The sequence below is a fragment of the Choloepus didactylus genome, chromosome 14 (genome assembly GCF_015220235.1).
Source record: "Choloepus didactylus isolate mChoDid1 chromosome 14, mChoDid1.pri, whole genome shotgun sequence".
Taxonomy (NCBI): Eukaryota; Metazoa; Chordata; class Mammalia; order Pilosa; family Megalonychidae; genus Choloepus; species Choloepus didactylus.
Genome location: NC_051320.1, coordinates 75290913 through 75302530, shown reverse-complemented (window position 1 = coordinate 75302530; position 11618 = coordinate 75290913). Strand labels below are relative to the sequence as shown.

Genomic DNA, 11618 nt, shown 5'->3' with positions numbered 1-11618 from the left:
AAGGAATATTCTAGTGAATTCTCTTGTGGATTAAATAATTACTTACACATTTTTATTTGAGGCAAATCTTGATTTTCATAAATCTGATTTGCTTTCTTCATATCTGCCAAATTAGTATTAAAAGTCTATTGTATTAATTCTACAATTCTGATTACATATGTAGATATATGTGAATTAAAAAATAAACCAGTGGATACCAAATTTGTACAGCAAGTTTCTGAGTCCCCATCATTCCTGTTAATTAACCCTAGTCTTTGACTTTGAAATGTAATTGAGGCAGATTATTTGATCCCTTGCTAGCACGAGGGTTTCATGGATGAACTTCTTTTCAATACCAGAGCAATGGATAGAGACTGGAGAGAACACTGGATTGGCTGTTTAGAACAGCAGGTTGGAGCCCTGCTTTTCTCACAAATGAGTTAATTTTGGTAAATTGTTTAGCTTCCTTGGGTCTCGGTATTCTCACTTGGAAAATGGCACTAACTACTACACAGAAAGTTTATCAAGATCAAATGAGAAATGGTATGCATATCAAAGTCAATCTAATTAAGTGTGTGTTGCCTTTGAAATGTTTTCTAGGCAAGGTTGCAGAATGAATCCTATTCTTTGAAGCTCTGTCTTCTCTTGGAAGCGTCCCTGGCAAATGTGAGTCACAGAGAAAGCTGTTGTTATTATTATAATCATAGTAGAAATAATAAAAGCACTTAGAGTACAAATAATAAATATTCATACTTTGGGGGCCTTAGAACAAATCAGAAAATGGTTCTCAAGGCAAGCTGAACTTGCAATGTTTGCTGGCTTTCTACCCAAGGATACTGGCTGTGATACAGTGTCCTGCTCTGTAATTTTTATTCAACTTCCCTGCCTTCAAAATATCCTATGTCACATTTTCAAAAGAGCTCTACTAGGAAATTGCCTAACAAATGGGAAATATTTAATATATTGCTGTTATTGAACGGAATTGAATAGAGTGTTAGAGGAAGCTCTTGACTTCCATGTCATCAGACCCTAATGACATTTGACATGGTTAGAGTTGAAAGAACTTTTCCCCAGAGGTGACAAATGTAAAGGTAACAATTTGGGCTTGCTGACTGTTTTGTATGACTTAAAATCTGTTTTAAAAATTGAACAGGTGCTTGCTTCAGCAGCACACATACTAAAATTGGAATGATACAGAATAGATTAGCATGGTCTCTGCTCAAGGAGTCTTCTGGAGCTAGATAGAGGTTGCACAACATTGTGAATGTACTGAACACCACAAAATTGTATTCTTTGAAATGGTTTATTTTATGTGCATTTCACCTCAATAAAAGAAAAGATTAGATGTCACCATTTAAACACATGAAGTTTAAGTTCCGGCTTTCTGGCTTCTCTTGAAACATCAGAACATGTAGCAATACTGGGCCCTCCATGGCAACGAAGAGGGGCAATTTGGAAGCAGCTGGCTCATTTAGAAGGGCAAGCTGTGTCCAATGTGCTCAAGTCTCTTCCTGCTACACTTCATTTATTTACGCCCGTTGTCTGGTTCCATAGGATCTGAGTTTGTGACCCTTGCTGAACCTACAGAAATAACTGATTAATTCTTATCTCATAACCAGTTAGTCACAGATGAAATCATGGACAGATGGTCTGGAGTGAACATATGTTGTTGATCTGTTTCTCTTCTTTCATTAACCATTTTGCAAGCATTTTAAATAACTTAATCATATGTCTCAAACCATAACCAGAGTAGCAGTTTATAAGGGGATAATCTTGAGTTTTGTTTAATGGTTTATTTTTAAATTCCAAGTGAGAGCTGCTTTGAGAGTCAATCTGCAGTTCAAGGTAGAATTTCCCCAGTTCAGTAAATGTGAGTTCCAGGCATGTGCCAAACTGGCACATGCCTGTGATGTCAAAGTACTAGAAAGTGCATCTTTGGTGTGGGTTTTTTCCTGCATAAAATTTATGGACGGTTAAGGGCTTCACCATGATTGCTGTATTAGAGGCAAGGGAGAGAGGACTTGGAGACTTGATGTTGGTAGCACTCTTGCAGCTTCTAGAGTTTTCTGAAGGCTTCACAAACCTTCTTCTCATTCCCTACCCCTAAGGAGAGGAAAGTTGATATGGGTGAGCCTAAGACAAGGACAAAAATGGAGTCATGTTAATAGCAGAGGACAGTTCAGCAGGGCAACTATAAATAATAGTCTTTGGGAACAAATACTCCCTTTTACCTCTTTGTTTTCTAGAGTTCCATTTTTCTCAAATCAGAGTGTTAACATCTAGGGGACTGAGCTGAAGGTGTGGGACTACAGAAAGGAGGCCCAGGCAACAGCTTGGTAACTTTTAGTGAAGCTTATAGATCAGAAGCACATAAGGAGTCTCTGTAGTTCCACATGATCTAAAACAGTTCATTAGGCTAGAAATTCCTCATAAAGAGATTTTGATTTAAAGCATCTTTTCCTGTGCAATTAAGGGGAACTTGCCAGTGTGGCTATGACAATGGGAGTGACTATTCAAAGAATTTGGCATCTTGGGTTCAAGGATAGGTATTATATTGACATTACCAACAAAAGACACCTTTGTATGCCTGGCTTTGGGCAAGGGCAAGTTAGCCCGATGGTCACCAACCAACTGTGGACTCTATAGCCACTGGACCAAATTAAGAGTGATTCAGGGCTCTAGGGACAGATGGCAGAGCACATGCACAGAGTACATTTCACTTGAGATGCAGACAGCTAGTAATTGAAACTCTTCCTCAGGGCCCATGTAAGCTAGTGAGCTATTGACTCAATAACATACTATCTATGAGAAATGTCAAAATTGGTACAGGAAAGCATGGTGATGGAGATTCCAAACCTCAGTTCAGCATTTCCTACTTGTCATGAGTCACAATGAATTTAGTGTAATTAAGAAGTGAATGGATAAAAATAACTGCAATGGTAGTTACAGGGAAATAAATGTATAGCCTGAGGGAAGTTACTTTTTCTTCTTGACAAACTCGCAGACAAAGTACATGGTGAGATGGCACTCCGTGTCATTCCAACTGCCTGAGCTCAGCATTTCCACACAGTCCTCGTGACCATAGGGGTCGCTGGGCTCTCCCTCCTTCCAGTTGCTGTAGTTCTGCAGGGGAGTGTTGTCTGTGAACACATACTGCCCCTCTCTTTCAAGGTCATTCACCCCGATGAACACCCGGAAGAAGCCACTCTTGGCGACGTAGTCAGCGATGAGCGAGTTGGCAGCTTCATCTTTGGGCATGGCTAGCATTCCACCCCGGATCCGGCAGTGGGCCAGTGATTCCCTGTAGTTCTTCTCCTCCTGCACGATGTAGTAGAATTTCTCTTCAGTTTCCCTAATCCCTGCTATGACTTTCAGGGAGGAAAAGAAGACTATGATTATATATCTCAAGGAAGGAAAAGATAAGTATATACTATTGCTGGATTTGAATTCATTTTTACAATGTTCAACAGTTATATGCAAGGCCTTATTATGGTTTAATCTTTTTCCACTTTTCTCATTATTCACTGGAGAATAAACTTCTACCATTTTCCTTCCTTCCCTTTCTCCTAAACTGTCCACACAACTGTCCAGCAGAGCTATGTTGACTGAGACTTGTTATATGAACTGCCACTCAGCTCATCTTATACTATTTTCCCATCCTAGTTTGTGTTTTAGCCATGTTTGTAGTCCCACAAACATGCCCTTCTCCCTCCCACCTCCATGCCTTTCAGGTCTAGAAAGCCATCTTCTTCCTTCTGTACCTGGAAAATTCCTACTCATCTTTTAGATCTCAGCAGAAGTGTTACCTGCTGCAAGAAGCCTGCCCAACACTTCTGGACAGCTGTGGGGACTCTTGTGTGCCCTTGCCCTATGTTTGCATCAACCTCCCACTTGTGCCTTTATAGCACCCTTGCATTCTAGTCTAATTATTTGCTTGCATGTCTATCCTGATAAACTGTGAGCATCTTGAGGACAATGACCACATATCTTCCCCTCTGAAGCCTCAGTGCTTGGAAGATTGCAAGGGAAGGTAAATGTTAGTTGAACTGCTATCGGAATAATACAAAAGTTTGTCCATTCAGGGCCCAATTACTGGGCTGTGAACAAGTACATTGATTGAGATTCTTTACACTTCATCTCAGGTACATGTGGGGGACTAAGCTATGAAGTGTATTTCAGGACATAATTGGGGATTCGGAATCATCCTGAATTCATAAAATTCTGTTAAATTCACAAAGAAATCTGTGGCCACTAAAATGTTACAAACTATTGCTCTAGGTTAAATATTTGGGTTCCATTTAATTCATGACAGGCCAAGTCATTTCAGAGAAGGGATCTTTGGGTTGGACTAGAATTGGGCTTTAATTGGGGTGGTTAGTTAACATCAAATATTTCCTATGCCTTTTGTATTACAGGATGAGAATGAACACAAGATGGCATCTGTGTGCTTCCAATAATGAACAATAAATATGGTTGCATTGCAAGAAATGAAAACACAATAAAATGAAAACAATTGTAACAGTAACTATACTAGCTCCCTCCTTTTACTGCCCCTGAAGAGAACACATATCCCTTTCCACTATTATGGGGAAATAGACGAAGAATTCAAGAGTGACTAATGGGGGGAAGTTGAAAAACTCAGAGAAACCCATATAGTTCCTACTGATTTGTACTGTGGATAGAGAATTCAGAGCAACCTGCATTCAAATACTGGTTCCACTGCCCTTTAGCTCCCTATCGATGGGCTGTTAATCTAAGATTCAGTTTGATCCTAGTATCACCTTCATAAGAATTAGTTTGAAGATTTGTTATTATGAGTGATTCATAAGACTTATGAAGACTTACTATTCTAAGGGCTCAAGAGAATAGCTGTTATTGCTATTAGTTGTCTCTTCTGAAATGTTAGCTCTATTTGACTCTTGGTGCTTCTTTTCTTCATAAGGCATAGCTCACCAAACTTTGTTTTTTCTCCACTAATCTCTTTTTTGGAGGTACCTTTCCCTACCTGTAGGCAGTGACATATTTGTAGTGGCCCTGAAGTGACCTGGGGTCTAAGAGGATTTTAAGAAACCCTTCAATTGGCTAGACCATCTCAATAAGATTTTGCCCAACCCAAGGTATTTCCTGCTAGAGATAATGTACTGTAGTGTAGAAAGAGATCAAATTGATGGCCATATAGCACAAAGCAAAAGAAGAAAAACATGCCCACCATTCTTGACGAACTTCATAGAAGTCTTGAGTCGAGCAACACTAATATCCAATTGTCCAACAACCTTCCGGTATCTTCCACAATCACAGACAGTACCTTTCAAATGACAAAAACTGTAAATTCATGCTCAAGTACAAGCAGACCAGTCAGAAAAAGCATTTGTTCTCTTCCAAATATTTACTATCTTTTTCTAGACTGGTTATAGCTATGAATGGCTATAATTTTAATATTTTATTTAAAACAAGGTTTCCAATTTACATTTTTCTTTTGGAATGCAGCAGGTATCTTTTCACATATTTTATGAGTTAAAAGATAGTTCTAAACCAAATTTTTAAAAAGAAGAATAAATAGAACAAGCCACTGCACCGATGTTGTGGACTATTTGGCACTTTTATTGAACAAAACTTGCCTTTTTCAACTTCTGTTGAACACAGAACTTGCCTGTCCAAGCTCAGAATAAGTTTCCTTAAAACATATTTCTAGACAGTCTTCTCTTCTGTTACTACATTGTTCACTGGCTCACACAATTCTCCCAAGCCAGGAGAAACCACTCATGATTAAATCATATGCCAACTGTGATTATCCATTTGAAATATAGCTTACATGGGTCAAGGAATAAGTTTAAATTCTATAAGTAGATCCAGCTTACAATTTCAAGAGCCAGTTGTCCAGTGTGCGGATTGGTAGGATTTTAATTTCTTTTAATCCCCTTTGCTTGTCTACCTTTTGAACTACCTACTGGTGTTGCTGTGATTGAGAAGAAATTGTAAGGAAAATGATGTGAAATTCAAATGACAATGTTTTTCTGTTTAATGGCTGCTTTATGCAAACATTTCTATTTGCTTTTTTCTTTGGTAGGTAGTGTGAAAAATGAAAAGAATTTTAATACCCAATATATATATATTCTGTGGCTTTATTTACACATATCCCTGGTTAATTATAAGGAACTTAAGACAGTCCTTAGACTTATTCTTCGTTACACTGCTGTGGAGAGAAACAATTGAAACTACCTAAGAAAAATCGACCTTTCCCTGCTGTGCCACAGGAAATAAAATTCTCTTTCAGTACTCAGGGAAAATCTCCCTGGTCATTAAAAGTGTGTTAGGTAACCCTGGGGGCCAGTTTGCTGCTGGTGCAATAGAACCGCCGGCCAGTGTGTGGTTGAGGGGCTTGGGGAATGTGGAACATGGTGATGCCGCCCAGCTTCTGGGCCCTCTCCACCCAGAAGAGTGAGGTGAGGGCTACTCCCCGATGCGGTTGGATTTGCTTCTTCGCGGTGAGCATAAGGGTAATGGAATGTGTCATCATCCCGTTGCCCAGGGCTTGGAAAGTCACCAGTGGTAAAAGAGGAAAGTTCCCTTCTTTCCTTTGGGTTAGTAAACTACGGCAGAAAAATAAGGTTTAGCACACAGAGAGGACTCTCTGTTTTTCATAAAAAAAATACATATAGCATTTTTTAAAAAATTTTAAGATGAATACATTTGGAATGATGCTAGAAATCAAAGAGAAAAATGAGCAGCTCATACCTGCTTTGCCTTTTCCTCCAGGTGCTCCAGGCAAACCCTTTTCCCCTTTGTCACCTGAATAAAAGTAATAGCAACATAAAGAACAATGAAATAAAATGGTGAATTATTTCAGACAGAAAATATCTTACGAACTAAAATCAGAGGAAAAAGTTTTTAAATTTCATTTGAAATTTCTCCAACTAATGTCCCTTGGTTTTACATAAATAATTTGATTTTGAGTTGGCTGCATAGGCATAGCTATCCAAAGGAGTAATAATTCATTCAGATTGAATGCCGTGTTACAGAAGAATGTAACTTCTCCTACTTACATGTTTTCATGGGGTCTTCTGAATAAGGCTAATTCAATTCTCAGCAGGTTTTTAATTTTAAAAGTAACATTGTTTTGTAAATCTGAATCAAATGATTAGCACATTATAGTATCTGTGTATTTGTTACACCTCAAGTTATTCCATATGGCTTTGTCGTGGGAGTATCAAAACCATGTTTCGTGATTTTTCAATTTTATTCAATAAACATTTACTTTTTGTTTACTTTATGCAAGACAAAGAGCTAGGTATTTTGGGAGAATTAAAAGAGCGATAAGATTAAGCTTCCTAATTGAAGGAGTTTAGAATTTTTAGATGAGAGGTGATGTATGTAAATATCTTTAGTATAAAATAATGTCAAGTATATTATACTGGAATATCAACCTTTATAATTTTCCTTCTATTCTTTCTTGTATGTGACCATTTTCTTACTGGGTCAGAGGCATCCACAAAATAATTCTAGAAGACTTAGGATTGTTAAAGCAGAGAGAAAAAAAAAAGTGTTGAATTTTTTGACTTCAAAATAAGCTCTTGAAACCTACATCAACTAATAATTGAAAGCCAAAGCTTTTGATTTACAAGAGGAAATGTGTGACTGCAGTTCTTGAGAATCAAGAGGGAAGAGATAGAAGTAAAATAGAGTTTATGCTTCAATGGTGATATGAAAAAAGAAAAGACAAAACCTCATGAAGGATGAATACAGTACGAAGGTCACTCAAGCTAGAAAGGAGCATGGTACTTACCCTTGGAGGAGGTTGGTGCAGTCAAGGAGTCGAGGATAAGACCCCAGGGGACAATGAAAAGGGGAATGGAGTCCTTTGAGGTTCCGCCTGGCTCCTCCCTTCCCCAGCAACAGGGAAAAGTAGGAGCCAATCTAAAGCCTTTATTTCCCTTTGTTCCTGTCTGGAAAAGGCCCATTAGCTCTTCTTTTCATCGAGGTCTGCTCAGAAGAGCCCCCTACATATTGACCGTTGTTCATCCAGAATAAACCTGCCTGGGCCAGATTGGATTTGCTAAATCTTTCTAAACTAATGCATGTTGGTTTTTTTTTTTTTTACAGAAACACCAGGCATTCATGATCTCCCCAAACTGAAGGAGGGGGTCCTTGAAATCCAGATGCAGTTTAAGTGTGCAGGGGAAGCCCTAGAACTTGTACTTGGATGGAATGAGATAATGGTGAAATCTGTGACAAAAGAATGTAATAAATAATGTAAGAGAAACATTGAACAGAGATAGCATTCTCTGGGAGGGAGCTAAAAGTGACAATATTTCAGATGGGCGGGATTAAGGAAGGCTTTCCTGAGGAGATTGCGTTTGACTTGGCCATGAAAAAGTTCAGCAGATGTGGATGAGAAAAGGTAGGGGAAGACAGGCAGGCAGAGGGTATGGTTGGGAAGAAGGCATGGAAATATGTGGAGCACCCAGCTAAGGGAGATTGATCTGCTCACACCTTAGTTGTATCCTTCAATTTCCTCATGTCCCTTATATGTAAATCAGAAAATATAGAACAAGTTTTGTGAATATATTAAAGGTAGAAAGGGAATATATATATGCTGAGTGTCAGTTATGTGCTAACTGAAGAAAATGAAGATCAGAGAGGCAAAGAAATTTGCATAGAGATATCTGTCAATTAAATGGCAGTGTTGGTATTCAAATCCAATCCTTTCTCACTCAAGTCAGGGTGCTTGCCGGATGAGTTAACCAATGATTTAATTAAAAAGAAAGCAAATATTTTCGTTTCCTTTGCTTTCAAGCAAATACCATGCAGTGGGATGGCTTAAACAATAGGAATTTAATGGCTCATGGTTTTGAGGTTAGGAAAAAGTCCAAATCAAGGCATCATCATGGTGATGCTTTCTCCCTGGAGACTGTGGCATTCTGGGACTGGCTGCTGGTGATCCTCAGTCCTTGGCTTGTCACATGACAAAATGCATGATGGTCTCTTCTGGCCTCTCCCTTCTCCAACAGGTTCTGTTGATTTTAGCTTCTGGTTGCTCCCTTGGTGGCTTTCTCTCTCTTCTGTCTCAATTTCAATCCACTTATAAAGGACTCCAGTAATAGGAATTTAGACCCATCCTGATTGAGGTGGGCCACACCTTAACTGAAGTAACCTTATCAAAAAGTCTTACTTGTAATGGGTTCACCCCACAGGAATGGATTAAGTTTAAGAACTTGCTTTTCTGGGGGTACATATAGCTTCAAACCACCACAGCAAAGTATTTGGAAAATGTTACCAAAAGTCTAAAAAGTACTTAGCAACACTAAAAATAATTAAAAGATCATTTGTGTATGGATCTAATATTTTTAATAGAAAAATAGTTTTTTTTTTAATGTGTAAATCCCTTTCAGTTCAACATGGGCTGAAAATTGATTCTCCTTCTGGGCTAAGCTCGACAGACATAAACAGAGTGTTTGCTTTGGAGAAATGATAGAATTTTAAGGAAAACAAAACACATAAAACACCAAGGAGATGGTACACTATCACGTATTAACAAAAAACTGATCGGCATTCAGAGAAGGAAAAGATGGCTGAGGATCCAAGTAGAAATCATTGAATAGACGGTCTTTGGTCTAGACCTTAAAAATGTACAAAAAGCTTCTTGAATTGATATAGGGCTATTTTTCTTCAACTGCTTTCCAGTATTTGGGGATGAATTCCTTTCCTTTTTGGTTATATGGGAAAGCCAAAGCAGAGTAGTGGAGTAAAAAATCATGGAGGCATGAAAAACTAGGGTTTGAATCTTGGTTCTGCCACTGCCGAGCAAAATTTGGATAGTTTATTATTTAATTCTGTTAAGCCTCTGTTTTTTTTCATTTGTAAAGAGGAAATAATAGTATCTAAAATCATAAGATCATTAAGGAGGATAAATTAAATAATCTTATCTTATTACAGGATTAGCACAGAGGAGGCTCAGCCAGTGTTCACTTCTGCTCCCTAAATCAGAGTCAAGGTAAGGGAATTCATGCAGAGTACTTATCCAGTTCATGGAAGATTTGAGCATAGAATACCTATTTCCTGAAAATCAATTCCGATTTAAAGCCACTCATAAAAACTTATTTTGGCACATGAGTGGGAACATGTCTGTAATAATTGTCTTAAGGTTGAAGAATTAGGGACTGCATTCAAACAAACAAAAAATTATAATGCTTTCAGTGTAAAAGGATTATTGACCTTAAGTAAAAACATTTATTTTGCTATGAGATTGAATTTACCTATACTACATCATTCTTTCTTATTCCTAAAATGATATATTGACATCCAGAATGCTACCTTCTCCTTGCAAGTGACAACATTAAGGTCAGCTCAGAAAGTTGAGATTAATCTGAGTCATTGAAAAATTTAGGAGGGCCATCGACAAAATGAAGACAATAAATTTCAAAATACAGATTAAAAATGAAATTAATCCAGGTGAGCCAGAACACTGTGCCTCCATTTTAAAAAAAATTCCAGGACATGCTCATAAATTTTGATGGCACATCTCTGGAGGAAAAAGAAATCTTAGTTGCCAATGCTGGAAAGTAATATTAAGGTAAAGTGGTACTTTAGGATTAAAGAGTAAAAGAAAGCCACGGTGTAGGAAATATGTGTAATCATTCATTCATTCATTCTTTCATTTGTCCCCTATTCAACAAATATTTAGATAGTTTCTACTATATAATAGGTATTTGGGATACAATGATTTAAAAGGTAGGGTCTCCACATAGAGCTTATATTTGTTTAAGTAGACAGACCCAGTAAATTTTTCATTCATTTGTCCCCTCCAGAAGTTCATGGGGGAAGCAGACCAACTAATCAATCATGACAGAGCCTGCAGTGATAGAGGTTTGCTGGAGCCTTGAAAAAGGAATCAGCCTGAAGGAGATTAAGTTAGTTAACTCTACTAGTTCTCGACTGTTACTTTTACAACATTTCTAGAAGTTCATCTGCTTTTATGCTCAGGCAATAATACTAAAAACTGACACTTCTGTGCTCTGTCATCTACAATTCTCCCAGTAAATCACTCTCATTTTATGAAAGGATTTGGATTTGGCTCATGATAATTAACCCTAACTCTTTTAGTTGGCATCTCACCTATACTTGGCATACCTAAACCTAGGAAAGTGGATCATCTAGAAGGACTCCTTGAAAAATGGAGTTCTTGAATTCTGGATTTGTTCATGGCAGTAACTAACATCCTTCTTACTCCTTCCCCCTGCCACTACTCCTGCCCAAATCCAGGGCAATACCCAGCATCTTAACCTCACCACCACGGCTGTATCCTAACATCCCACAATCCGGCTATACCTTTACAGCCCTTTAGCTGATACAGTCAGGGTAGATCCACGATGACATTTTATCTGAAGTTCATACAATTTGAGTTGCCTCTTTCAGTAAAATAATACAAAATTACAGATAGAAAAATGGTTTTAAAAATGAATATTTTTAGGAGAAAAAACAAATCACTAAATATTAAAAGTAGACAAATACTACATCAGAAACTCATTAAAAACATAACATTTTGATTAATGAATGCATTGTGACACCTATATAATTCTTTTTCATTCATTAGGTTGCATATGTTTGGCAGCATTCATTGCTTCCCTGTTGGAGCACAAATT

The 11618-nt window shown here is 37.9% G+C and overlaps 1 protein-coding gene and 1 non-coding gene across 5 annotated transcripts in view; one reads left to right on the top strand and one right to left on the bottom strand.

Annotated features, from left to right (window-relative positions):
• Positions 1-1132: 1132 nt before the first annotated feature.
• Positions 1133-1239, top strand: LOC119509712. Its single transcript, XR_005211772.1, has one exon. It is a non-coding gene; the product is annotated as a U6 spliceosomal RNA (small nuclear RNA).
• Positions 1240-1263: 24 nt separating this feature from the next.
• Positions 1264-11618, bottom strand: part of COLEC10 (collectin subfamily member 10) — a 31347-nt gene continuing 20992 nt past the window's right edge. The window contains exons 4-7 of one of the 4 annotated variants that reach the window (XR_005211724.1): positions 6715-6768; positions 5189-5284; positions 2807-3347; positions 1264-2112 (exon numbers count right to left, since the gene is read on the bottom strand). Coding sequence is in view for 3 of the 4 variants with exons in the window: in XM_037803552.1 (XP_037659480.1) it covers positions 2070-2112; positions 2960-3347; positions 5189-5284; positions 6715-6768 (581 nt within the window). In the remaining variant the exon portion in view is untranslated. Of the gene's footprint in view, positions 3348-5188; positions 5285-6714; positions 6769-11618 lie in introns of all 4 variants that reach the window. The other 3 variants (XM_037803552.1, XM_037803555.1, XM_037803554.1) reach the window with 3 other exon arrangements.